General features: G+C 53.8%; 1 protein-coding gene across 1 annotated transcript in view; it reads left to right on the forward strand.

Annotated features, from left to right (window-relative positions):
• SNTG2 (syntrophin gamma 2) overlaps nucleotides 1–27,739 on the forward strand; it is a 179,580-nt gene that overhangs the window by 106,446 nt on the left and 45,395 nt on the right. Inside the window, exons 9-12 of the mRNA XM_078445075.2 lie at nucleotides 6,411–6,538; nucleotides 20,497–20,626; nucleotides 22,260–22,298; nucleotides 26,711–26,827. Of these exons, the coding sequence (XP_078301201.1) occupies nucleotides 6,411–6,538; nucleotides 20,497–20,626; nucleotides 22,260–22,298; nucleotides 26,711–26,827 (414 nt within the window). The remainder of the gene's footprint in view (nucleotides 1–6,410; nucleotides 6,539–20,496; nucleotides 20,627–22,259; nucleotides 22,299–26,710; nucleotides 26,828–27,739) is intronic.

The following is a 27,739-nucleotide window of genomic DNA, read 5'->3' on the forward strand; positions in this document are numbered from 1 at the left end:
GGGGCACAACAAGCAAAGATGCCAGAGGTCTAGCCGTGCTGGTAACACTGCGGCTCCATCCCGGCCGAACCGGAGAAACTGTGCTAGATACGCAGCTGCGAATTCAGAAGGGCTGCGCCTCAGGCACAGAGGCAACCCTAAAGCTGCCGTAACGGAGTCTCTAAAACCAACCCTTGGAAACAAGTGTGGACTGGACAGCACTGGAGGCTGAATCCCTTCAAGTTACAGGGGTTTAGTAAACACTTTGGTTTCTGCAAACCCACCCCAACATAGTTTAAAACTCCCTACGTTTAAGGTGATTACGGTAAGCGATCTACCTGCTGAACAGAAATGCCCTGGAAGAAAACATAATCCATAGTAGTCACTACCTTGTGTCGTTGATAACGTCTGGTCTGCAGCCAGAAACTACGAGTGACGCAAACAAGAACAAGTGATATGAAGCTAAGAAAACACGCAAGCAGTAGAAATAGACCCCATGTGAAAATACGGAATTTAGCAGACAAAGATCTTAACGCAGCACTTTCAAATATGTTTAAGGCCTTAGAGGAAAATACGGTCGTAATGACTGAACAGATGGGGACTCTCAGTGAAGAATCTGAAACTTCAGAAAATGAACAAATGGTAACCATAGAACTGGAAGCATAATAATTAGAATCCAATGCCTACTAGTTCGTCTTCCCATGGATAGAAGATGGCAGTAGGACTGCTCGAGAGACCAGGAGACAAATGGAAAATTGCCCATCTCAAGAACAGAGACAGACTGACAAATGAGCCCCAGTGATGTGTGGGACACATCAGGTGGACGAGTCCCAGAATGAGGATGGGGATGATCAGAAGCCTGACGCACACAAAGAAAACTATTCCAGTCAAACTGTCGAAAACCGAAAGAGGAAATTCAGGCAGCAGCCATATTTTAAAAAGACATAACTTACCCGGGTACAATGATGTAAATGAGTGTTTATTAAGAATTTTACATGCATGGGATAATATTCTTTAAAAATGAAGGGATACAGGGGCGCCTGGGTGGCGCAGTCGGTTAAGCGTCCGACTTCAGCCAGGTCACGATCTTGCGGTCCGTGAGTTCGAGCCCCGCGTCAGGCTCTGGGCTGATGGCTCGGAGCCTGGAGCCTGTTTCCGATTCTGTGTCTCCCTCTCTCTCTGCCCCTCCCCCGTTCATGCTCTGTCTCTCTCTGTCCCAAAAATAAATAAAAAACGTTGAAAAAAAAATTAAAAAAAAAAAAAATGAAGGGATACAGACTTTTTTAAGTTTTTTTTTTATTTTTTATTTTTTTAAATATGAAATTTATTGTCAAACTGGTTTCCATACAACACCCAGTGCTCATCCCAACCGGTGCCCTCCTCAATGCCCCTCACCCACCCTCCCTTCCCTCCCACCCCCCAACAACCCTCAGTTTGTTCTCAGTTTTTAATAAGAGTCTCTTATGTTTTGGCTCCCTCCCTCTCTAACCTCTTTTTTTTTTTCCTTCCCCTTCCCCATGGTCTTCTGTTAAGTTTCTCAGGATCCACATAGCAGTGAAAACATATGGAGTCTGTCCTTCTTTGTATGACTTATTTCACTTAGCAACACTCTCTAGTTCCATCCACGTTGCTACAAAAGGCCAAATTTTATTCTTTCTCATTGCCACGTAGTATTCCATCGTGTATATAAACCACAGTTTCTTTATCCATTCATCAGCTGATGGACATTTAGGCGCTTTCCATAATTTGGCTATTGTTGAAAGTGCTGCTATAAACATTGGGATACAAGTGCCCCTACGCATCAGCACTTACAGACTTTTTAAAGTAAATCTAAGCTAAGAAAATGCCATCAGGGGGGCTGCACTACAGGAAATCCTGAGAGGTGGTCTTCCAGATGAAAGGACAGAATGCCAGTGGGAGACGTGCATATACAAGGAGTGAGGAGCACCACAGGAGGAGTGTGCGTGTGTAAGATGTCTGTGCTTCCTTCTCTGAAGTTCCTTTGAAGTTAGATAGTTCAGAGGGCAGAATGATAGCACAGTAAAGTGGAGGTGGTGATGTATGTGGACGTAAGAGACAGCAAAAATAGCACCAAGGGTGGGGGCCAAGCACATTGAGATGCTCTGCTGTGAGATCCTGGCACTGGTGAAGGGAGGCATGGGAAGGAGGATGTGTCAGATACAAGGTTTGAAGTGATGCGGTACTGACTCAGAGTAAACACTGATAAATTAAGAGTGTGTATTATGATCCCTATAGCCAATGAGGAGATAAAAAAGAATAATGAAAAAAATTAACCCCTAAAAGAGTATGTTCAATGAACTGGGAGAAAACCCAAGAGGAACAAATAACAAATTAGCAATGTATAACTAAACCCGTGACACGAGAATTATATTAAATGCAAATGAACTAAACGTTCCATTTGAAACAAATTATCAGACTGAATTAGACCCAAGTCTGCTTACCACGGGAAGTATTGTTTAAATGTAAAGATGCAGATGGGTAGAGATTAAAAGAGTAGAGAATATGTATCTTATAAACAGTAACCAAAAAAGGTGGCTTTGTTAACGTCTAACAAAGTAGTCTTCAAGATAAGGAGTGTCCAAAAAACAAAGAGAAGTGTTTTGTTATGATTAAAGAATCAATTCATCAGGAAGACGTTCTAGTCTTAAGTATGGCACACACCCAGTAATAGAGCTTCCAAATACATATACCAAAACCTGGCAGAAATGAGAATTAGACAAGCCTCTCATCATCTATGGAGATTTTAATGCTCTTTATGCAGAAGTTGATATGACGTGTAGACAGAACATCAGTAAGGACATAAAGGACATAATCAACCTTATGAACCAACTGGAACCTAACTGCCTTTTACAGGAAACCACACCCCAAGCCTACAGGGTGAATATGGAACGTTCACCAAGATCACGTGCAGGGCTGTGATAAGCTATTTAGGACTGTAAACTCAACTATTCTGTGATTGGTGAATTCTGTCAAAGAAATAACATGTGACCTCCACAGTTTTTCAGGAAATAGAGGAAGATGGAATGTATCCCACTAATTGTGTGAGGCCAGGATAATACGGGTACTGGAACCTTTCGATGGCATTATAAGTAACGAACGTTACAGACAACAACCCTCACGGATGCTGGTGCAAAAATGGTCAACAACCTGTGAAAAAACCCAAAGGGTACCACATCATGAGCAAGTGATGTTTGCCCCAGCAGCGCAAGCGGGCACAACATCCAAAGTGCTGACTTAACTGATAACACAGCAAATGTGCTGATAATATCCTCCAACTGGAAGGAGCCCAGATCTCCTTTAGCAGGTGAGTGGATGAGAAATGCAGGTATACGCAAACAGTAGAATACTACTCACTGATGAAAATGAATCCTCTGCCGATACATCTCACAGACTTCCTGCTGAATGGAGCCTTGTGCATATACTTCCTGTGTGGTCCTATTTGTAGAAGTTCTAAGAGTCAAAACTAATCTAGCTGATCTGACTTCTGTCAGACTGACGTGACTGGAGGGCAGGAATTGCCTACAAACTGCCACAGGGAACTTTGTGGGGACAAGGTTTGTGTGGGTGTGGATGGGGCAGAATTAGCTTGTGTCGTGATTCAGGTTCTGGCATGGGGTGTATCTATTTGTCAAAGCTCATCAAACTGTGCTCCTACATGAGTACATGTTGTAGGTGGTTCATGCCTCAAGATTGCTCAGTAAAAACAAAAGGAGTTGCAAAGCCCACAATTATCCAAAGTAGGAAGAAGACAGCAATACCTGAAAAGTTGCTTTCAAATCTCTTATTCAAAGTATTACGATGACTAATATTTTTTTTTCTTTTAAAAAAATGATTTAGGGGCACCTGGGTGGCTCAGTCGGTTAAGTGTTGGACTCGTGATTTCAGCCCAGGTCGTGATCTCATGGTTCATGAGTTCGAGCCCCGCATCGAGCTCTGCCCTGACAGCACAGAGCCTGCTCGGGATTCTCTCCCCCCCGCCCCTCAAAATAAATTTAAAAAGTTAAAAAAATGCCTTAAAGACGTATTTCAGCATACAGCAGAGATGGAGACCCCCATTAGCGGGGTCGGCGCAGCAGAGAACGGGGGTCCGCTCCCCCTCGCTCTCGGCTCCTGCTCACGCGCTCGGCGAACTAGGGTCGCCGCTCAGGGCCGCCCCTGCTGACACTCGTTCCTGCAGAATCGTCCTTACCCCTCACGGCCGTTGCCTGTTCCCGCTAGGCCATCAGGGTCTCGGGCCAGCCTGCAGGCCGCTCTTCAGACAAAGCCTCAGGCATCTTAGTAATCCTGTAAAACGTGCGAACGCCGTGTTCTCCTCGAGCAAGTGCTGATAACTGCTAAATTATATTTAGATACAGACTTCATTCCAAGGGAGTTAGAGCAAGAGAAGCTCTCCCTACACAAGGGATAAATAGAACAGAGCATAATCACCCTCAAGGACCCGGGTTCCTATTAAACAGAAGGTGCTCTGCCTCCGAGCGCGAGGTCTGTGGGTGAGTCCCGCTTTGTGTCAAGTGTGACCCATAAACGTTCTCTTCCGTGCCCTCGATCGCGGTTATTGGCAGTATGGCTCTAACTAAGTTTCAAAAAGAGAAGAGGAAGAAGGTCCTCAGGAAATGTACCAAGTGTGTGATGAGGTTTGGACCGAATTTTTTCCCTCTTTTTACAGTTTTGAATTTCCCAGTTGTGTAGGGTGTGGTCGTGTCTCCACCGTGAAGGTGGTGTTTTCGTGCTTCCGTGTGGACGCGTGTGCGTGCATGCCTGAGGAGAGCCGGCACGCTGGCATGCCGTGTGCCACGCGTGGCTCTCCGTGCCCGTGCGTGGCAAGACGCCGGGACGCGCGTTACTTCATCTTCTCTCACTCACTCCCAAACGGTTTCTGTGTCTTGTATCACAAGTACTTGGTTTTCCTGGCGTTTCTCAGATGTCTCCATCGTGTGGCACGTCGGGGAACCAGAGGGAAGAGATTGCCCTGGGGAGGGTCTGTGAGGGCCTCCCCACGGGGCCGCCCGCCCCTGACGCACCTGCCCCGACGCTGCGCCTCCAGCCGCCCCCAGCGGCTCCCGAGGTTCCCACCCGTTCAGAATCCGTCGCGTGGTCACTGCGGCAGCGAACAGGAAACGTCCCGGGACTCGCTTGGTTGCACATCGGTGTTTCACGACGGCCTTTTCCGCTTTAGCTCTTCGGCAGCTTTGGGCCGCGTCACAGAGCAAGCGGGGGAGGGCACGTTTTGTGTCGCCTGCAGTGGGCGCGTGACTCCTGCCTTAACCTGTGCGGGTTGCGAGGCGCTGACTGGCACAGCCCGCGGCGTCTCGGGTCCGCTGTGGGAACGCGGCCCCTTGCTCCTGCAAGCTAGAGGGACTGAGCAGCTCTGCTTGCTTTCTTTCTCTTTTTTCTTTTTAACGTTTATTCGGTTTTGAGAGAGAGAGACAGAGAGAGGGCGGGGGAGGGGCAGAGAGAGAGAGAGTGGGCGGGGGAGGGGCAGAGAGAGAGGGAGACACAGAATCCGAAGCAGCTCCAGGCTCCGAGCTGTCCGCACAGAGCCCGACGTGGGGCTCGGACCCACAGACCACGAGATCATGACCTGAGCCGAAGTCGGACGTTCCGCCGACTGAGCCCCCAGGTACCCCCACACAGCTGTCATTTCTTACAGGAACCTGGACAGCAGGGAACTCGGGGAATTGGCCCTTTGCCCTTGGAGCCGGTGGTGCTGAGTCGGGGGCTGCTGTGCGCTCGGGAGCCTGCGTGCTGGCCAGGTGCCCTCACCCCTGCCCGGGGCTGCCGTCTCCATGCTGGGCCGCAGGCTCCACGGGAGGATGGGTCGGGCTGCTACCGGCCCCTCCCTCAGAACCCAGACGGGAACTTGGGGGTCCTCTTGCCTGGAGCCCACTTCCGATCCTGCCGCCTGCGGACCCGGCAGCGCGGGGTCGGGTCACGAGCCCGTTTGCCTGGGTTCCGCGTTTCCCACGCACCTGCCTGTGATCTGCAGGCTCCACGGAGGAGGGACTGTGCTCGCGCCCACCGGACAGTCAGCGTGGCCCCTGACCCGGCCTCTGTGCGTGTGTACCTTCTGTCTCCGGACCCGGAGGCGCTCCACTGCAACGTTTGACGTGGGCGTGGCCGCAGCCCCTCGGCCTCCTGGACTCGCCCCTTCCCACGTCAGTCTCTCTCCCCGAAGCTTCCCCTTTGACCTTTCTCTTCTGTGCAGTGTTTTGTTAACAAAAGAGAGAATTAGTTTAAATTCACATGGGAGGGCACTTACTTCTTTCCAGATCTTTCAGAAAATTGTCACATGCTTTTTAAACAGTTGAAATGTATTTCCTTTGAATTTTAGGGGACAGGATGCTGGTGGCTGTCCCTGCATTCGGTGCTGACCGACTCTGTGACTGTTGCTTCTTGCTTATCGTGCACAGGATTCACCATCGCCTTCCTCGCCCGCAGCTGACGCACCACAGTATGAGAAGCGCTGGCTGGACACGCTGTCCGTTCCTCTGTCTATGGCCCGAATCTCCAGGTGCAAGGCTGGAACAGGAAAATGCAGGTGTGTGACCGCCGTCGGAAAGCGGGACGCTGGCACACCCCCCAGCCACCGCCTGCCCCAGAGTGTGTGTGTCGTGAGGCAAGCGTGTGTGACGTCTTCTGGTAGAGCGAGCATTTGCGAAATAAATAAGTAACAAGTCAGAGGAAAGGTAGGCACTGAAAAGAAACCGTAACCAGAGCAGTAGTGGATTTGTTGTTGGCAACAGTCCTCCCGTGGTGAGGTGATTCGTGTTAGTTCTTCTGAATCGTTGATCACTGGAAAAACCGTATGTTCGTGTGTAAGTGTCGGTAGAATTAGACAGGAAGTAAGAGTGCATTCGTGTCCAAGTTGCAGACGATTTCAGAGAAGTCATTTAAAGTCTGTGGGCCTCGTTGTCACTGTTCATAAAATGAGGGGTTACACCTGCATCCGTGTCCAGTAAGGCTCCTTGTCTCCGAGCTCGGTTAATTAATCCATTTCAAAGATTTATGTGTGAAGGTTGTGTTTCCATAACTGTTTCTGCGGACTCAGCGTTTTGCTCTCTTACCAGGCATAGCGTGTCCTCTGTGGCTAACCACCGTGGCAGGGACGGCACGGTGCTGGTGAATTGCCTCTCGGTTGTACGACGGGTGTGCAGACACCTGTGTGAGCCGTGGCCTGCCAGCCAGGGAGGAGTTTGCTGTTTGCAAATCGAGCACTATCTTTGACAAAACGTGCGTGCCTGCACCTGCCTGTGGGTGTGTGCCCTCGTGCGCGCTCATGTGTGGGTGGGGGAGAGAGGAGTCCAAGGTTCTCTTCTCTGGTCCCTCGGCCAAGGAGGGAGTCTGTCTGATGGCGCTTTTGACGAACGGCTACCATTTCATTTTCGGTATGAAGTGACATTACTTGCGTAGCCTCTCACAGTCAACGTGCACGTCCGTGAGAGGGCACTTTTGACACCGTCGCGTGCACGCCAGCTCTGAGTCTAAGTTTTACGTGTGTGGCCGTTTGGAAAAGGTCAGTAGACCTGAGAAGGTAGGGAGGTGGGAAGACGTGGATGGATATGTGGGTGGGTAGGTAGGTAGGGGGACAGTAAGGTGGGAAGGTAGGTAGGTAGAGGGAGCGACAGAGAGGAGTAGGTAGGTAGGCAGGCAGGCCGAGATAGGCCCGTCGGTAAACAGCCATGTGCAGGCCTAACAGCAGTCGTGGCCACAGATCCCTCTTAAAGTGTGTGTGTGTGTGTGTGTGTGTGTGTGTGTGTGTGTGTGTGTGTGTCTCTGCCCATCCCCCTGTTTGAATAAGAGGCCCTGGGAAAACCAGGGCCACTGGACGTCTTCAGGCACCTGCTGTCTCGCGGGACGAAGGGGCGGCCCGGACCAGCCTCTGGTTGGAAGGCCAGCGCTCTCGTTTCCCACAGGCCACAGCTGTGCCCTGTGTCGTCCGCGGGGTGCGTGACAAAACGCTACCGCCTGACTGGGTTCTGCCAGCCGCTCCGCTGCCTGGGGTGTTCAAGCGGGTGCTCCTGGCAACGGGAGAGCCGAACCCATCGGGCCTCCAGCAGGCGCCCGCTGGGATGAGCACGTTGTGCCTATGGACAACACGTGGTTCGGGAGGGCTCCCGCTGCCGCCTCGGTGCCGCCCCGTCTCCTGTCCCGGCAGAAAGGCCGCAGAGCCACCAGCCCATAGACAGCCCTCAACTCTTCCGGAGACAAAAACGTGTCGGTTGAAGGCCCCATGTCACCCGGGCAACACGTGCGGGTCCAGAGACGTCTCAGGGGCGCATCCTCTAAACACATGATTGGCTCAGTCCATGCTTGGTTGTGCTTCACCCGGTGCCTTCGAAAGGACGCCGGTTTGGGATTCCAGGACCCGGGTTTGAGTCGAGGCGCGTGTGCTGGGGTTTGGAAGTAAAGGCAGAGAGGACGCCTTTAGGACCAAGGGAACTGTGCAGGCAGAGTGTCCAGGGTCATCCCAGGAGGCTTCCGGAGATGGTCTGGATACGCCCCGGAAAGCCTTGCTCTCCTCGGACAAGCCGCCAGACCGCTGGGGAGGCGCACGGTGCGTGGGGAAGTGTCCTGGGTCTGGAAGGGTCCTGGAATCGACATTTTGCCGGTTTCCCTTTGCCTTTCCAGGGCCCCGTGGCTTCACCCAGCGAGGCGTGCGTTTAAACAAGTAGGTGGGGAAAGATGTTAATACCTCACTGCCTCCTAAGGTCTTGCGCAGGTAACGTAAACTAACGCTGTAGGTTAAGGAGCTCTCAAGTATCCTGAAGGCTTGTGAAATTACAGAATTCCTAAGTTCTGCAGAAGAGGAATGCCTGACCTGAAGGAAGAAAATCACGATTTGAGAGATGTCACCAAGAGCGTCAGGCAGTCTGAGTCTGTCCTGCAGGCACTGGGCACAGCTGGACTCGTTTGCAGGGCACAGACCTCCGTGGTCCTGCTCAGACCAGCCTCTCCATGCCTCTGGTTTAATGCTGGCCTCGAAGACAGTATGGACGGGGCACCTGGGTGGCTCAGTCGGTTAAGCATCCGACTTTGGCTCAGGTCACGATCTTGCGGTTCATGGGTTCAAGCCCCGCGTCGGGCTCTGTGCTGATAGTTCAGAGCCTGGAGCTGCTTTGGAGTCTGTGTCTCCCTCTCTCTCTGCCTCTCCCCTGTTCACACTCTATCTCTGTCTGTCTCTCAAAAATGAATAAATGTAGGGGCGCCTGGGTGGCTCAGTCAATTAAGCATCTGACTTCAGCTCAGGCCATGAACTCGCGGTCTGTGGGTTCGAGCCCCGAGTGGGGCTCTGTGCTGATAGCTCAGAACCTGGAGCCTTCTTCGGATTCTGTGTCTCCCTCTCTCTGCCTCTCCCCTGTTCACACTCTATCTCTCTCTGTCTCTCAAAAATGAATAAATGTAGGGGCGCCTCCGTGGCTCAGTCGGTTAAGTGGCCAACTTCGGCTCAGGTCATGATCTCACAGTTCGTGGGTTCGAGCCCCACGTCAGGCTCTGTGCTGATGGGTCGGAGCCTGGAGCCTGCTTCAGATTCTGTGTCTCCCTCTCTCTCTGCCCCTTCCCTGATTGTGCTGTGCCTCTCTCTCAAAGATAAATTAACATTAAAAAATGACCAAGAAAAAGTACAGAGTTGTTTCTGAAACTAGGAAGCGAGGAAGGAGGGGTGGGGAGGGAGGAGGAGGAAGGAGCAAAACTGTAGCTTCGGCCCTTTTTGCCTCACTTCTGTTGAGTCTCTGAAAGTAAGAGTGAAACTGTGTCTAATCACTGCAGCGATTCCATTTTTCTTCTGGGAGACGACCTTTCGTTAGAAGACAGAGCACAGAGTGTGTGTTCTTTCGTCGAGAGCAGGGCACCCGGGGGGCCAGTCGGTTAAGCATCCCGACTCTTGAGTCAGGTCATGATCTCAGAGTTTGTGGGCTCAAGGTCCAGGTCGGGCTCTGTGCTGACAGTGTGGAGCCTGCTAGGGACTCTCTCCCTCTCTCTGCCCTTCCCACCCCCCAGAAAATAAGTGAATAAACCTTTAAAAAAGAAGAAGAAAGAGCACGTCGGGAGCCAGGTGGTTTGCAGACGGGAACATTTTGAGAAGTGACGGGGCTGTCAGGATTATCCCGCTAAATACTCTGATTTCTATCGCAAGGTTGGTTTCGTGCCAGGAATGGACTCCTCTGTAGCAGATTTTCTGTGGTTGGGAATCGTGCGGGTGCAGCCTCGTGGCGCCTGTGGGCCTGGTGTGGCCGAGCAGAGCTGGGAGACCACGTCCCGCGTCCCGGGGGACGTGGCGTCTCGGTGAGGGGAGCAGCTTGTAAAGGATGTGGATGGAGTCGGCGGTCAGCAGGACAGTCGGGAACTCGGGGTCTGATCTGCGTCGGGCTCCTGTGCTCATCACTTGGCTTAATTTTTATCTAGGAAGATGGCAGGGGACAGTGGGAAGGAGCGGGCCAGACGTGTCCTGGGAGAGGCATCGTCACAGTCAGGTTCGTCATTGCACAGCGTCCGTGTCTCTGCTCGGGGGATCGTGAAGAACCCTTGTGCTGTCTTCCTCCGTGGGGCCCACAGGGAGCCCGGTGCCCCGCAGGCCGGCTGGCAGTGCTCACAGCCAGGGCCCTGGTCTCCATCCCAGCACTCTGGCCGTAAGGGTTCTGGAAGTTTCATTTTAGGGGTAGAAAGTTAGGGTGCTCATGTTTGTTGAAAGAGAACGATGCCATCCTGGAAGCGTCCCTACAGACCTGGAGCTGGTCCAGGTATGCGGAGGTCTGGGAGCCGGTGCCCACAAACCGTGTTTCTGAGCCTCAGACCTGCTGGGACGGCCGGGCAAGCCCGGCCGCCAGAGAGCGGGGGTCCTGATGCGGTGCCGGCCGGGGCTTCTGTCCGATGATTCCGTATGTCACTGGCCCAGCCTGGGTGACGAGCCTGCCTCAGAGCCGACACCCACCTAAGAGGCAAGTGAGGTCCCTGCACGAGCGGCGAATTCTGTGCTCCTTCATCCTGTCTTCCTGGTCCGTGATTACCGGCTTTAACGCCCACACAAGCCTGCCGTGCTTTCTCTGTGCACTTTTCCAAAGCACAGACCCCGGCCTCACCATGCGTGGACGTGCTGCTCCCTCCACACTGGCCCTGGGACAAGCTTCGCGTCACGGCTGGAAGGCGGGGTCTCGGCCGTCCCTCGGGGAGCAGGGACCCCTGCGTCAGTGGTCAGCTCTGGTCAGGTCTGGGTGGCCTGCACAAGCCTGTGGAAACCACGGAGAGTCGCCCCCACCTCGTGACGCCCGCTGCTAACCTGACCAGTGGCCGTTCCTGGCACGGGCTGGGGTTGCCATAGAGCAGACACTGCCCGTTGATCAAACGTGTAGTGCGAAGCTGGACAGCCTCCCCGGCCAGGGATGGCGGGCCGTGCCCTCCTGGAGATTCGAACCCTGAGCCGTGCCCAACGTAAACAGAGCCAGTGGCCGGGACTTGCTCCGTGGCTCTGATCCTGGGGGGCCGCTCCCCCATGGTATGTGCCAACGTAGAAGTGCTCTGTGTCTGTCCTCGCGGATCCAGTGGTGGATTCCCCAAGTGGCACCTCCCGGCACTCTGAGGGTCACGAGCACCCCGCCTGCGGGTCCCCACATGCACGTTGTCGTCCTTCCAAGCAGGATGCGCCCGAGTGGGGGGAGGGAGTGAACAGGCACCCAGAGCTGGACATGAAAACAATCAGGAGGGGTCTTAAGGTGGGAAGAAAGGGTGGCTGGAGACACACGTGCCTGCTTCCTGCCCACTGCACGGGTCCCTCAGCCAGAACAGAACCCCCCCCCCCGCCACCGCCACCCCAGTGCTGCACGCAGAGCAGGGGTGTTTAGTCCCGAGCCTCTGCCCTCACTTACCAAGGTCCCGTCCTTACAGGGAAATACAGGAACTGGAGGGACAGGGTCTCCACGCCACTGAGGGGGCGCTGTGCCCTGGAAGACCTAACGCTGTCCCGGTGCCCAGAGGATCTGCATCGCCCTCGACAGGGGGTCCACAGGCTCCCACGTGGCTCCGGGCAGGCCTCGCACGTTCACACACGGGTTGGGCCCTGACCCCGGGAACAAAAGGGGACCCTGCTCTTGACTTATCCGAACAGCTTTCTAATCACTTTTGAGGACAAACCCAGCGAATCAGGTCTATCTGGGTTTCCATTCCTGCCTCGGCCTCGCGGGCAAGCCTGGGTGCGCCACACGGACCCTGCCTCCCAGGACCACGGCACCACGGGCACCTCCTGTCTCCGCCAGTCCCGCCCTGCTCTTACCCAGAGGCCGTTTTCTCCCCGAGACCGAAGGTGTCCCAAAATGCTTCCTGATGCCACGTGTCTGCCAGTCTGTGAGAAGGTGACGGGGGCCCTCAGGCGGCATTCGCAGGGCGCACGGACCCCTGCCCGGGGCCCACGCGTTCCTGCGCGGAAGGTGACAGAACCACTGCAGGTCCTCAAGCTCTGTGGCTGCCCCAGCATGCTCGCTGCCTTCCAGCAGTGTCTCCGTCCCAGGAGCGAGCGCACGGGGTGGCCACACGGGGTGGCCACGGCCCGTCCGGACCGCCCAGCACATCCGGTTGTACCAAACAGGTGCACGCGCAAGATGCAGGCAGGCGCGGGAAGCAGGGGCGCCGAGTGGTGACGACCGCGGTCTGCGTGGTTCTGACGTACGGGAGATGCCCTTGTGATCCCCGCCAGGCAGCGTGCTGTCGTAAGGGCCGAGGTTGTAGAAGCAGAGACTGGGTTCTGTGCGTACGTGTGCACGCGTGTGCATATGCGTGTGTCTGTGTGTGTGTGTGCCTTTCCAGTTTCTGGCCTCGTGACCTTGGGTACGTCGATCGATGTACACAGGCCTCCGTCTCCTCACCTCCAGGTGGTGACACCAAGGGGACCCTCTGCGTGGGATCATAGTGAGTCTAAAACCAGAGCGGTTTGCACAGTGCTGGTCGCAAGGTCGGAAGCAGCGTCAGGGAGCTATCTTTACCATTCGTTGTGTCATTGTAACACACGAGGTATCTTTTTGGCCTCTAAACTTTGTTACTTATTTAACTTGAAAGACTTACATAGGATTGTGAAAATAACCCATACGCTCGTTGAAAGAACGTAAGATTCCTTACGCGTCTCTGGCCCGTCTGAGAAGCGGAGACAGCGTGAGATGCTGTATGTTTTACACCCTCTTGAAAGAGAGTCTTTTCGATGCATTTTGGTGACTTCCATAAAATCAACTAACATGCTGTCAGCTGGAAATCGTTGACAAAAGGCTCTTTGGGGACACAATTTAAGCACCATGTGGACCAAGAAGTTACTGCGAACACTTCGCTGACAAACGCCAGACAGAGCGGAAAGTCCACGACTGCCGGAAATGAGCCCGTCTGGGGAACGTTCGCTGCAGACCTCGCGATGGGCGGGGAGGCCACGATCAGGGTCAGTGGAGTCCCTCCGGGCCAGCCTCCCCATCACCCGCACGCTTGGTGTGGGTTTGCTGAGTCACTTTCAGGGAACAGCCTCGGCGTTCCCTTGTCCCGGACCCGGGCCGTCCCTCATGCCCCGGACTCACTTCCACAGTAGGGCCTCTGCGTCCCATGTGTGCCGTGCGTCAGGAGTGGCCGGCTGAGACTCCATACGGCCTCCAGGAGCTCTCGGGGCCCAGGGAGGGTCCTGCCCCTCTGCCTGTGGCCCCCGTCCCTTCCTGCCCCGTCCCTGAGGACCTGAGACGTCGAATCTCCGTGACGGAGTTTTGCCCGGGAAGCGTGTGTTGACACGACTCGGTGCCGCGTGCTGCTCCGGGGACCCTGCTGTGTGTGTGCAAGTGTGTATATTCAGTGTGACAACCATCAGATTGGAACTTTAAGGGTCCTGCGTCCGAAACCTAGGAAGGATGGCGACGCTTCCTAGGGAAGGGAGGGGGTCGTGAGCGCTTGGAGGGCGGGGGGCCGCCAGCAAGGACGCGGAGCCTGTGCCGGGGGTGAGGATCGGAGCCGTTGGGGCGTCTCTGACACACACCCCTGTGCACGCGTGCGCACACACCCCTGTGGATATGCACAGCCACAAATACTGACTCTGGGAAATTCAGAAAATGCAGGTGTGGGGGGGACCCGGAGCTGTCACGGCCTGTGACTCCGGTACGCTGGCCTAGACTTGCTGTGGAGACAGAGGTGACGTTGCGGATAAGTACGTGGGGGCCAGGGTTTCAGGCACAGCATCGATGCCACGGTGCTCGGCGGAGCCGCCCGGGCGTGCAGAGAACCCCTGTGCTCCCGGGCGCCCCCACGCTCACGGGTGCCCTACAGACCCGCCAGCTGCATTCTGTGCTGCAGGCTGACCTTTCAGGGACCTGGGCTGCTTGGGGGCCTCACTGCTTCCTTGTTGGCAGTAAACCCGTAAGATGATTTTCACTGCAGCGTAGGGGACACACGATATCCTTTCCGTTTCAGGCCGGATCGAAGGGATCTCCTGTCTTTGTAGGTTGCAAGTGATCCCCACAAGACCAGGTACCACCTGCCCCCGTGCGGTGTCATTGGGGCGTGGCTGTCCTCTGTGTCACTCACTGCTTAGAGCTGGAAGTCCATACCCCCCCCCCCCGTCCCCCTCGCCTGCTTTGCCCATCCCCCACCTTCACTCCGGTGACCACCAGATTGTCTTCTGTATCCAGGAGTCTGTTTCCATTTGGTTTTGGTTTTTCACTTGTTTCATTTTTCGGATTCCACGTATGATTGGGATCACCTGGCACTTGTCTTTCTCCGTCCGACTTATCTCACCGAACGTTGTTCTCTCAAGGTCCATCCGTGTTGCTGCAAATGGCAAGATCTCGTTATTTTTTACAACTAATATTCCACTGTATATGTGTATCACAACTTCCTTTCTAGAAATTTTTAAATGTTACCTGAGTCGAAGTCGGGCGCTTAACCGACTGAGCCACCCAGGCGCCCCTAAATGTTTTTTATCTTTTTTGAGAGAGAGAGTGCAAGCAGGAAAGTGGCAGAGAGAGGATGAGAGAGAATCCCAAGCAGGCCCCTCGCTGTCAGCGCAGAGCCCGACGTGGGGCTCGAACTCACGGAGTGTGAGATCATGACCTGCGCTGAGATCAAGGGTCAGACACTTAACCGACTGAGCCCCCTGGGCGCCCCCGGTGCACCACATGTCCTTTATCCGTTCACCGGTGGATGGACACTGAGGTGGTTTCTACGTCTTGGCTGTTGTGAACGTGAGGGTGCATGTACGTCTTGGGATTGGCGATTTCACCTTCTTTTGACAAATACACGTGTGGCTCCGGGGTGGGAGGGTGGTTCTACTTGGAACTTGTCGAGGGGCCTCCACACCGTTCCCAGAGCAGCTGCACGGGGGCGCCCCCACCAGCAGTGCACGAGGGTTCCCCTTTCTCCGCGTCCTCACCCACACCTGTTGTTTCCTGAGTTGTTCACGTTGGCCGCTCTGACAGGTGTGAGGTGACGTGTCTTTGTGGCTCGATGATGCGCGATGGCGAGCCTCTCGTGTGTCTGTTGCGTCTGGATGTCGTCATCGGCGAGATGTCCATTCAGGTCCTCTGCCCGGTTTTTAATCGAACAAACGCACAGGTTTGGTCACGTGACAGCTCGGTCCTGCCCTGCCCCCCACCTGTGTCAGGGCCGAGGACACAAGAGGCGGGAGATTCCTCAGCTCCTGGTGTGAGGTGCCCACACCTGTGGCCTCTCTGTCCACAGTCAGGAAACGCGATTTTCTATCCACGATCCGTGGGATATTTTGGATAATTGTCACTGCCTGATTCGTGCCAGGCTCTGTGACCCAGGTGTACTGTTTGAGTCATGAGGGTTTACGTTCTGAAACAGAGGAAACAAGGCGGGTGAGATCCACGTGCACGGGTTCCGGGTGGTGTCGCGGTCAGTGCGCTGAGTCGAGCTGACACTCGGATTGCACGTCTTCGGGGGCGGTGGCTGGAGGGCGCAGGGGACATTTACACAGGAGAGGTCGTGCGGGGGCCGGGGCTCGGTGGACGGTGGGCGGCAGTGAGGTGGGTGCCAGGCGGGTTCGGTGACCGTTGGCCACCGTTCCTGATGACTGGGGTGGCCCAGACGAAGCAGCGGGCTTCCTTAGGCACGGGTAATGGCGAAGCAGGACAGAAACCCAAGATGCAGCTGCTTGTGTCTGTGGACTAAACCGTGGACGGTAACTTGGTTCCTGTGGGAAGCGTGGCTCCCTGTGCAGAGCACAGACCTGGAGGGAGCTGGGCGGTGCTGAAATCCGGTCTCCAACCTTGTGAGCTGGGCAGGTGACGTGGTCTCTCGACGCCACTCTGGGAAGCCGAAACGGTAACCCTGTTTTACAAGGTCGCTGAGAGGAGACGTGCGTTACACGAAGAGTGTGAGTCAGGCCGCACGGTGCTGGCGCAAAGCCAGGCCTGAGGAAATGGTCACCTTCCGGTCCCCTCACTGCCCCGGCTAATGCTGCGTGTGAACCGTTCACGCCCCGGAGTGTCGTCCTCCCACAAAGGGGGTGACGTCCCAGGGGACAGACGTGCAAAAGAAGCACAGGTCACCCGGTGCCGTGTCACTGGCTCTCCTGGCGGATTTTCCAGAAGAAATGATAACTACAGTAATTACGTGCCTGCGTCCGCCAGGCCACGCTAGCACCTGCCGAGTCTGGTCCACACAGCGCGGCCCCGCAGCCCATCAGCACACCTGTTTGGGGGTGTGGAAGCCGCCACCCGACCGGGGGCTGGGGTCGCGGGTGTGGAAGCCGCCACGATCCGTCAGATCGGTCCTCGAGCACCCACGCAGTGGGCAGGGGGTTGGGCGCACCTCGCCTCACGCATCGGGCTGCACGTGCTCAGGCGGCAGATGTTCTCGATCACACTGTAGGTGCTCTCGTAGGTGCCGGAGGTGGGAAACGAACCCCGGCGTGAGTGCTCACGGAGCTCAGCGTCTGGCGGGAGACACGGGCAGGCAGCGAGCAGACACGAGAGTCGAGCAAGGAGACAGTGGTGAGTGACCGTAGGATCCTTGTGGTTCTGTTTTATCTCTGCTCCTCCTTTAGGGGGGACCCCGTGCAGGTGCTCAGCCCGTGTAGGGCACCGTGCCGCTCACACCGCCGCGGGGCCAGGGGCTGGGCGGACACAGGCCTGGTCTCGGGAAGGTGACAGGAGGTGACAGAGGAGGACGCCAACTTGCTCTGTTCAGCACCACAAGGGAGAAGCTGGTTTTCTCGTCTGGACCTGCTCAGCTTTCGTCGTCCCTGGCTCTCCTAGGAGTGGTGCCTTAGAATAACCGCCCTGGGGAGAACGGTGCCTGGATTCAGACTGACGCTCCGGGCCCCCGTGTAACGTGGTACTTAGGAATGCCGCTGCCCAATGGGGAGAGTAGGGAGAGAATCTTCCTCTGCCTTCCACTAAAAAGCGATGTGCAGGCTACAGAGACCGTCTTAAAAGGCTGTATGCGAGCGCAGACTTTTCAAACAGTGAGACATACGCACAGTTTCTTCTCGCTTTGTTTGGTGAATGCCCATCACGAGCAGAATAAACACACACCCTGTCCCTCAGCTCCAAAGCGTGGGGGCCTCAAGCCGTGTGTGTGCAGCCCGCTTCTCCTCCGGGGCTCCTGTCCAGGGGCAGGAGAGGCTTTCCGGAAGCCTGGGCATCGCCGGGCCTCGACTTCCTGCTGAAACGGTGTTTGGACGAGGCTTCGCTCCCCCTGTGGGAGCTCAGGTGTAGCTTTTCTGCGGATTCTCAAAACCTGACGCAGGGCTATCACAGAATGTGCTGGGCCCCGAGCGGTGGGTACTCTGATCTTTAGCCTGACGACGACCTTGACCGTTGGAAAGAATCCCAAAAAGGCCGAGTGAGCAGATGCTCTGACTCCAGAGCCGCGTGGTCGGGCTCCTCCCGTGCACTGGGAGGGACCTTGTACACCAGCCCGAACACAGTTCACGCGAGATGCTGACACAGTGAACCGTCAGAGTCCATCTGGAAGAGATGAGTGGGAATCTGTCGTTCGTACTGCTTTCCTAACAATTAGCCAGCGTGAACGTCCTGATCAAACGTTATTACTGTGTATGTGTCATCGGCATTAACGTCGGCGTCTGTATAATCTTCAATCTGTGTTGCTTTCTTTGAAGGTGAGTTTCTGAGTGATGCTCTTTGCAGGGAAACTGGGTTTGCAATAACCTTGCTTACGGCCTCTCCTCCCGCGCTTGTGTTCTGTCGCATGGTCGGCGTTTTGAAGCCCATCACGTGGGGAAGGGGGACAGATGTCGGAGGCTGGAGGTCCTGACCCTAGCCCTAACCCTAACCTGTGGAGGGCTGTGTCGGACTGAGGACGCTCCCCTGGTCGTGGACGCGGGGAGGGGCAGAGAGAGCTCTGCAGGTGCGGTCCGTGTGTCCCTGGGGTTAAAAGGACACAGCAGGGCCGGATTCTGATTAGCAAAGGGGCATATGCTGAACCCCAGAGCCATGAGTAATCTCGTACATACATCACATGTAAACACTAATTCGCTAACTAATTAATTCACCCTTGTTACCAACTCCTTAGCGCGTTGCACATCCTCTGCCCTGTCGCGAGCACGTACATGACCCACGGATCACGTGTGTTCCAGATGCGAGCCCGTGGTATGTATGTTTCCCCATCGTGGGGCCAGCAGTATGTCAGAGACATGGCGTTTTCTACAACGGCTTCTACACTGTTTGTAATAAGGAGGAAATGGGCGCCTGGCTGGCTCAGTCCGTGGAGCGCGTGCCTCTCAGTCGTGAGTTCGAGCCCCACGTTGGGCATGAAGCCTACTTTAAACAAAGAAAAACACAAGCAAAGAAAGGAGGAAAAAAGATGTATCCTGTCTTGTGATTCCATCGTCACCGCACCGGTCTGTGTTCCCGTGGATCCACGTCACGGGTGGGAACTGCCTGCTCTCAGCCTAACGGTCTCGTCAGCACTTCCCAGGGGTTTCAGGAGCAGCTTCTCTGCTTCCTTCACCGGGAACGCCCGTATTCCGTCCGCGTGGAGAGGTGGCTGTGGGCTGGCAACACGGTACTCGGCCGACACTCTGGCTTTGAGCGCTGGGGATGCGCTGTGCCTGCCCCCTGCCCCCCTGCCCCCCTGCCCTCCTGCCCCTGTGCCCCTGTGCCCCCGCCTCTGCAACAGGTCAGCTGATAGCTGGCGGCCTCCTTGTGAGGAATGAGCTGTTTTACTACGTGCCCTTCGGCTGGGATTCCCCGCATCGTTGACCCAAGGTGTCCGTCCCTGGAGGCGTGAGTCTGCATCCGGATTGCACCCCTGGGCCTTGGCGGGTGTGCTGACCGGCCGTCCCCAGGTCCCCGGTGTGCTGAGCAGCTGTCCCCAGAAAAGTTGGGAACGTTTCCTCTGCCCTCAGTCTCCCTCCTGCTGGTGCCCCCACCCCAGCGTCTCTTGCTTCTCAGAGCCTCTGGCAGGTTTCTTCCTTCTTTCTTCTGCCTGGTCTGTGGGCTGGGGGGACTCTGCCCACCCACCCAGTTCAAGTCCACTGTGTAGCCTCTCCGGCATTTCAGTTCTCCTATTGTTAACTCCACTAGATTCACTGGCTCTTCCATAGCGTCTGTCCCTTTGTTGGTTTTCTCCTGAGATGTGCTACAGTCATCGTATGTCTGTTTCTTTAATTTTTTTCAACGTTTATTAATTTTTGGGAGACAGAGACAAAGCACGAGCATGGGAGGGGCAGAGAGAGGAGGAGACACAGAATCGGAAGCAGGCTCCAGGCTCCAAGCTGTCAGCACAGAGGTCGACGCAGGGCTGGAACCCACGGACCGCGAGATCGTGACCTGAGCCGAAGTCGGCCGCTCGGCCGACTGAGCCCCCCAGGTGCCCTGATATACACGGTTTTCTTAAGGAGACCTGAACGGAAGTGTCGATGACATTACCTTTCGGACACGTTTCATTAGTCCAGTGGAGCCGCACAGCCAAGCGCTCACTGGGCCGCGTGGACAACACACGTTCACATCCTCACGTTCCGGAGGCCGGACGTCCACGTCGGGCGCATCACAGCCTCTTCCTGGCTTCTAGACGGCCGTCTTCTTGCCGTGTCCTCAAGGGTGGGGAGGGAGCTCTGGCGTCTCTTCCCATAAGGACTCCAGTCCTGCAGGATCGGGGCTCAGCCCTCACAACGTCACTCGATGTGTGTCTTGAGAGGCTGCCCACGTCGAGTAGCAATGGCACCGCCATCATCGTGTCTTGAGCCTCAAATACCACAATGGATGGTCTCTGGATGAACTTTACTAAGGATTCTGTAAAACGAGAACTCCCAAATTCCTAAAAGAGCAGGAGTTGCGTCCTCCACAAACGACTCTCATGTTTCCTATTGAGGCAGAAATGGCCTGTTAGTGATGGATCTCAAAGTTCTGAACTTAATTTTGGTGAACTTACAAACTGGAGCAGGTTGGTCATGTCAGGGCGCCGTCACGTGTCTCCGCGTGTGGCTCTCGGCCGGGCCGGAGGCGCCGTGGATGACACTGTCTGCCTGGTGTGCACAGCCTGGCTCTCCCCTCCCTGCAGGTCCGGCGCGTTCCAGGTGCTGGCTGTGGACGGCGTCCGCACGGGAGTCCTGCAGTTTCACACGGCCCGGGAGAGCGCCGACTGGCTGAGGGCAGTGTCCGCGACCATCAGTGACCTGACACTGGAGAGCGTGAGCACACCTCCCGTGACTTAGTGCTTTTGTGTTTAATCCACAGAAATAGAGATCTTTGAATTTACGATTAACACTAAAATAGCGGGTTACAAGATTAAACAAGGAAATGCACTTTCTTCCAACATACCACATCTCTGACTATAACCAGGTCGTGTTAAGTTGTCCAGATGCCTCCTGGCAGGAGAGTCTGGACCAGGTCAGTCGTTTGGATGCCCAGGGGCCGTTCCCTCCCTGAGAGGACCTTCCTCTCTCAACTCCTGTCCCGCACAGACACAGATGTACTCATGTGCACATAATTTCACGCATACTTTATCGATGTGATGTGGGGAACTTAACGGGGTCAAAGATGGAATTCCCCTCGCAACTTTATGAAAACAAGAGGCATATCCAACCAAAAAGGTCACGTCCCAACTATTCAGAGCAAGTATCCAGGAGATAGTGCTGTCTCCTGGAGCCACCTGTTTGATGTTCAAAGTCAATACGAAATTAAAAAATTAAAAGTAAAACAAAATGGGCTGGGAGTTAAAATCCAACTCAGTAGTAAGTTCCCACGGGAACCACGGTGTGCTGGCAGTGGGCTGGTGGCCAGAGCTGTGGACACTCACGGAAGGAGTGACCTGCCCAGTGACTGCGTTTGCATCCTGAGGCCAGCTTCTGTGCTGGAGCGAGCAGGTGGAGGGCCAGCGGGGGCAGCGCTGGGGCTGACGCTGCAGCAGCACGTGCACAGCGCCCCGCCCCCCCCCCCCCCCCCGGCCCCCACCGCCCCTCTTCTTCCACACACACTGCCTTGTTCTGAAGCTGCTGGACAGGTTGACCGAGCACATTGGGAGACTCGGGAAGGAGCGATGTGTTCGATTTCCATTCTGCAGACCTCATGGCTTCTTTCTCCAGTCAGATAAGGAGCTTCTGTAAGACCTTAGTTTTCAGGCTTGACATTTTGAATTCCTAAGGTATCTGGACGGATAAAAAGAAAGGAGAAAGCAGACAGCGGGTGGTAGATTGGTATTTGCAGGCGTGCAAGTGACCGTGAGTGTCCCTCAGTTCTGGGTGAGTTTCACACATCCCAGCCGGTAGGCAGAGCAGAGGGGAGGAAGCCGGAAATGTGGATCTGAAGTCACGTTCCGAGCGTGTGTGCTATTATCCTGCATCTCCACTTCCTCACCGGTAAAGTTTGGAGATAGTACCACCTTGCGGGATTCCTGGGGGTGTGGGGGAGAATGTGTGTGATGTGAAACTCTGAGATCGTTAGAGCAGAAAGTGTCTTCCCCACTTTTTTCAGATATTGAAATTCAAGTATCTGTGGTCCCATAGCTTCACTCACACAAGATGCTGATATTTGAAAAAGAACAGCTTAAGTATGCTAATGTTGTTTTTTGCGAGTTTTGTTTTTTGCTAGTAGTTTCTTGCTACTATTGTTTTTTGCTAATATTGTTCTTTTTTTCCGTTGTGGGAACTGCTGCTATACATTTGTACGTACTCTGGTTTTTAGGTTAGAAATACATCGTAAAAGAAACTTGTTCCCAAGGAGCCTTCCCGCGGCTAGTTAATTTCAGTTGCCAGTTCGACAGGCGAAGAAATGATGGCGTTAATATTCTTGTCATAGTGACTTCTCACTTCCCTCTCTTCACAGATGAAAATGGTGAATGAGGGCTGTTCTCCCTGTGACCAGGTAGGGCTTGCGTTTTTCATGTTGATCCTATAACAAGTCTCTACAGTAGCTTCTGGATTTGGAACTTGATTTGGAAATCTGGGGAGGACGAGCAGACCGCAGTCAGGGGTCCTTCCCCCAGTATCAACTCCACCAAACTGCTCAGTTTTAGCCGAAACGGCTTAGGAGGGGGTTCTGGTCCCCGGTGCCACGTTATAACCGAGCTGTCGGCACGTGCTCTGAGGAAGTGCGATTAAACAGTTGTGTCACTGTGAGTATTGAAGCCGAGAGGGTTTTTCCCTGTGTGATCTGCGTGATCTGAGCGCGGTGTAATTTTCCTAGAGAACGTCCTCACTTGGAGGGCCTTGCCCCGGGGCGGCCTCTGGCCAGCAGGAATTACGGCAGGTGCGTGGGAACAGCGCTCCCGGGGCCCCGGGCTGGCCTGCAGGGCCGCGTCGTGGGGAGTCAACACCTCCTTCCTTCGCAGGGCTGGGTGCTGCCCCTCGACTCGGGACCCTCACTCGCTCGGTCTGCGAGCACCGCGAGTGACGCATCACGCTCAACTAGTTTGAGCGCCAGGTGCCTGCACTGTGAAGCCACAGAGTCACTGGCTCTTTCTGGAAACATCACAGTTGAAGCCGTCCTGTAAGGGCAGACTTTTTATTCACTGCCCATCAGTTTTCTGATTTGCCTCTCGCAGGTTTGAGGTGCAGAAAACCGAGAAGAGTGAGCTCAGTTTGCTTTAAGTAGTGCCCACACACGCTCTAGATGGTGCTCGCGATCAGGCGTGGGCGCAGGGTGGGGGCACTCGTCCGTCTGTGCCGGTCCATGTTTGCTACACGAGAGGGACAGTTAGGCCTGTGTCTAAGTCAATCCACGAGTGCACGTTTTGTAATTAGAAAAGCAACTCTAGGGGCCCCTGGGTGGCCCAGTCGGTTGATCGTCCGACTTAGGCTCAGGTCATGACCTCGTAGTTCATGGGTTCAAGCCCTGCGTCGGGCGCTGTGCTGACAGCTCAGAGCCTGGAGCCTGCTTCCGATTCTGTCTCTCTCTGCCCCTCCCCTGCTCGCACTCTATCTCTCAAAAATAAACAAACAAGAAAGAAAGAAAGAAGAAAGGAAGGAAGGAAGGAAGGAAGGAAGGAAGGAAGGAAGGAAGAAGGGAGGAAGGGAGGAAGCAGAAAGAAAGAAAGAGAGAAAGAGAGAAAGAAAGAAAGAAAGAAAGAAAGAAAGAAAGAAAGGAAACTCTAAGGAAAGCTGCTCTAAATGTAACTTTTATTTCTTGTAACATTTTTCTGAATACACGATCATCTGTTTTGCCTTAGGGAGCTGAAGGAGGGCGGTGAGCTGTTAATGGGTGATAGTTCCATAGATGCCTTCAAATTCATACAGGATTCATTTTGTAGTCCTGTGCAGAAAATACTGTTTTCTCAGTCTGCGCTGTGTTTCTAACGTGGAAGCTCTTGTGGACTCTTCCACTGAGGGCAGAGCTCCACTGTCCACACGTAAAGCGTGTCTTCTCCAGGCTGAGGGGGGAGGGGGAACCGACCAATCGGTTCTGTTCTCTCCTGGAATAATTTACCGTTCTGAAATTGGATCTCAAAATTAGCAAAATGTCTGTGGAATTATTTATGGTAAATCAGAGACTCTCTCGAGACCACAGGAGAGAGGGATGGTCCGGGTGGTGACCCAGAACTCAGCTTTTCAGTCGTTCAGTGTCCCCGGGACCCTGCTGGCAGGTCACTGCAGTCAGGGCTGTGCACACGTGGGCACGCACAGTGTGTGGCTTTGACGGGGCTTGAACTTACCGTGCTTGGAGGCACGTGCTGGCCTTTCAGGATGTACCTGTGTCTCCTGGCACGTGAGGAAGAGCTCGGGTCTGGGATTCAGAACATGCTGTGTTTCACTCTGAAAATCAGGAGTCACAGCAGAAAATCAGGAAACAGTGTTCAGGGAAACTTCAAGCCATCCGAGGAGCAAAACTCCCGATGCTGAGAGCATCGGTAGTTACGGCTCAGGGACCTCGAGGCAGTGGGGTAATCTTGCTCGGCTTGGTCTTAGCAGGATGTTGTCACACCCTAAGCCACGCCAGTGTGATGCCAATGTCCCTAACACCTGGGTTCTAATCCCAAGTAATCTCTTCGCTGGTGACATACTTTGGCCAAATTAACATCTCAGCCACGGTTTTCTCTCCCATAAGATAAGCAAGCGGTAATGGGAAATCTAAAGACTTTTTCTAACCTCAAAATTTCTGTATTACTTTGAACTTTTTTTAATGTTTGTTTATTTTTGAGAGAGAGAGAGAGAGAGAGCAAGCGAGCACGAGTGGGGGAGGGGCAGGGGCAGAGAGAGGGAGACACAGACCCAGAAGCCGGCTCCAGGCTCCGAGCTGTCAGCACAGAGCCCGACGCGGGGCTTGAACCCACAAACTGGGAGACCTTGGCCTGCCATCCAGGCGCCTCTGAACTCTTTTTCCCCTCGGGGGCTCAGATTAGTTCATTTGGAAGGAAATATTAGAGACGAGCTTTACTGTGTGGACTTTCTGAAGAGCTACCCCTGCCTTGTCTCAGTGTGCTTTGGGTACAGATTATCTCACATGTGCTCCAAAAACTAAACATTTTGTGTGTATTATAGGAGTTTAGATTTGTGATGTTGGGCCCTTAGGAACGAGAAGGCATGCTCTTTTTCATTCTGAACCGTTAATTCCTGGTTTTGGTATGTAGAAAAAACATACTATTTGATTAAATACTTTTAAAAGTAAACGTATTTGGGAATTACTGCAATTTGCAAAAACAAATACAAGACAGAATTGGCAGATCCTACAGAAAACCCAGTACAGATGATTTTAGACTCACGTTCAGTGAGTAAGATGGCTGTAGATCTTGCCATCCAAACAGAGGCAGGTCCTTCCGGGATGACGGCCAGCCTGAAAACAACACATGTACATTTAAATGGTCCCGGGCGAACCCGAACACGTGCTCCCTGCTAAAACAACGAGTAGTTCTGTACATTTCCAAACTACATTTTATCTAGAAAACCTGAAGTAAAGGGAAATGTGGGTGCCTGGCTCATCAAACCCAAAAGAAACCGAAGTATCTCAGATAATGTGGGCATTTTCTGTGTAAAGGGCCCAGCCTATGGCGTCGTCTCATGAACACTTACCTAATTATCTTGACTCAGTCATGTGAAAAAAAAGGCTTTCCTATAGAAATGGAATCAGAAGAGATAAATGAAAATGTGCTCATTTATTATGAATGGTCATGTCCTCTTAATGTAATTTACAGTGACATAATCAGGTAGGTGTTCCTAAAATTATAATATACGTTTCTTGGAACACATAATAAGCCATTAGAAAACTCATAATGTAAAAGATAATATTAGCTACCCTTGAAATTATTTATGAACTACATATACCCAAAAAAGATTCACAAAGCGGGCAACGTTTCTAATAATAGCTAAGCTGTAACTTATTTCTTTGCTAATTAATCGAGGCGGAATTAAATTACATACGGAGTTTCATTAAGGTCACGTCCAATTTATAGATGTTTCAGATTAACAATCTGGTTTTTAAGCATTTCTTTTTGTAAAACTTCATCTGGCATCTTGACTTAGGACGTCTTTCACCGGCCGTAAGAGTGAAAGCTGTCAGGAATTTGTCACATAAACTGCAGAAGCGGAGAGGACCTACCTGAGCCCGGGCTGGGTGCCCCAGTGAGCCCCAGGGCACCGCCTTGAAGCGGCTCGTAGGACGGTTTTATTTCGTAAGGTTTCCTGGCATGTCTGTGGTAATTCACTCTTCGTTTTACTTACACGTGAAGCTGCTTTAAACACTTTTTTGTAAACATGGCAAAAGGAGGAAATTAAAATGAAATTACTACAAAATACGTGTCACATCAAAATTTGGGGTAAGACGCAGGGACTTCAGCTTAACATGAGTTTGTGTTCATGCACTGAACACTTAGGTTATATCACTGCTTCCGTAAGCTTTTTGGATCCTATTCTGATTTGTTACAGCTTGCACACAAAATGCCAGTCGTAAGAGTCAAATATCGTTGTCTTCTCTTCACTCTCGTCAGGAAGCGGAACGGTAAAGAAACAGTCACCTTTCCCACGTGCATCAGCTCTGTGCAAACTCATGGACGAATCCGAAATCCTAGCCCCTGAGAGGATGTGATTTAATACTGTGTTTTTAAAGATGCGCGGAAGGCACAACTCTGCCGCAGGCGAGGGTTCTGGTGGCGCCCAGACACGCACACGGAGCCCGGCAGGTGCAGAGCCCCGGGGCTGTCCCGGGACACTGCCTTTCACATCCGTCTGCTTGATCAGGGTTAGGACACCTGCTGGTTCTGGGCGTGCCCGTCTCTGCCGCTTCCAGCCCTGCGACCGTGCCCGCTGCGAAGGCTTTGCTTTAATGACACAGGCTTTCTTTTGCAGGTCGTGCACATGGGCTGGGTCAGGGAGAGACTCGAAGGCACCAGCTCCCGTGAGACCTTCAGATCCAAGTTCTTGGCCCTGAAAGGCTCTTTGCTGTATGTTTTCAGCACCGCTCCGGTAAGGACGCCTTGACATTCCGTGGGCAAGGGGTTGCTGATGAGAAGCAGCGATGGGATCCAGTGTTCGCGGGAGGCCAGGGCGGCCCCTCCCGCCCACACCCCTCTCCCCGGCCCGGAGGTGAGGGCACAGAGCCCGTCCCTTACGTGGTCAGAGAACCCAGAGACGAAACAAAACAGGTCATGAAAGTTTAAAAGTTCCTCTTTCCTTCACATCCCCCAAGTTTTGTGAAAATAACCAGACAGCCTGATTCAGCAGGGCCCCTCGTAGAAACCTGACGCCAAATGCCATAGTTTGCAATTTTGTTTTCAAATCAGCAGCGACAACGCCTTTCTCCCTGAGCGAACCAGGTACATAACGTGTGCTCTGCCTCGGGTATCAGTCAAAGCAGCTTCTGTGGGCATCGGGACCAGGAACCACAGGACCTGGGAGGTTCAGGCGTCCAGAACTTTGGATGCACTCTGTGCAGTGTCGATGGAACTTCCTGCCGTTGAAAGGAATTAACAGGTTTCCTTCCTCTTAAGGCTGGGCAGTGTCCCATTGTGCACACACACCACACTCTTTCTCTGCCCACCGGGCGACGGACCTTGAATTGTGTCCGTGTCGGCTGTTGCGAATAGCACTGGATGGAAATTTGAGTGTCTGGACGCCCGGATTTCATTTCCTTTGCGGAAATACCGAATCACGTGGTAGCTCCAGGTTTGATGCTTCGAGGACCCTCCGCACTGTTGTCAGTGGTGGCCCTGCCAGCTCACATTCACCGACAGTGCACGCGGCTCCCTTTCTGCACATTCCCGCCACACCCAGTCTTTGTCTGGGGGGGGGGGGGTGCGTGGTGGGAAGACAGTGTCGTGGGTGGAGCCCCACCTCCAAACGCATCGGGCCGCGTACGTTAAATTTGTGTTCTTGTTG

Source organism: Panthera onca, chromosome A3 (genome assembly GCF_046562875.1).
Source record: "Panthera onca isolate mPanOnc1 chromosome A3, mPanOnc1 haplotype 2, whole genome shotgun sequence".
Taxonomy (NCBI): Eukaryota; Metazoa; Chordata; class Mammalia; order Carnivora; family Felidae; genus Panthera; species Panthera onca.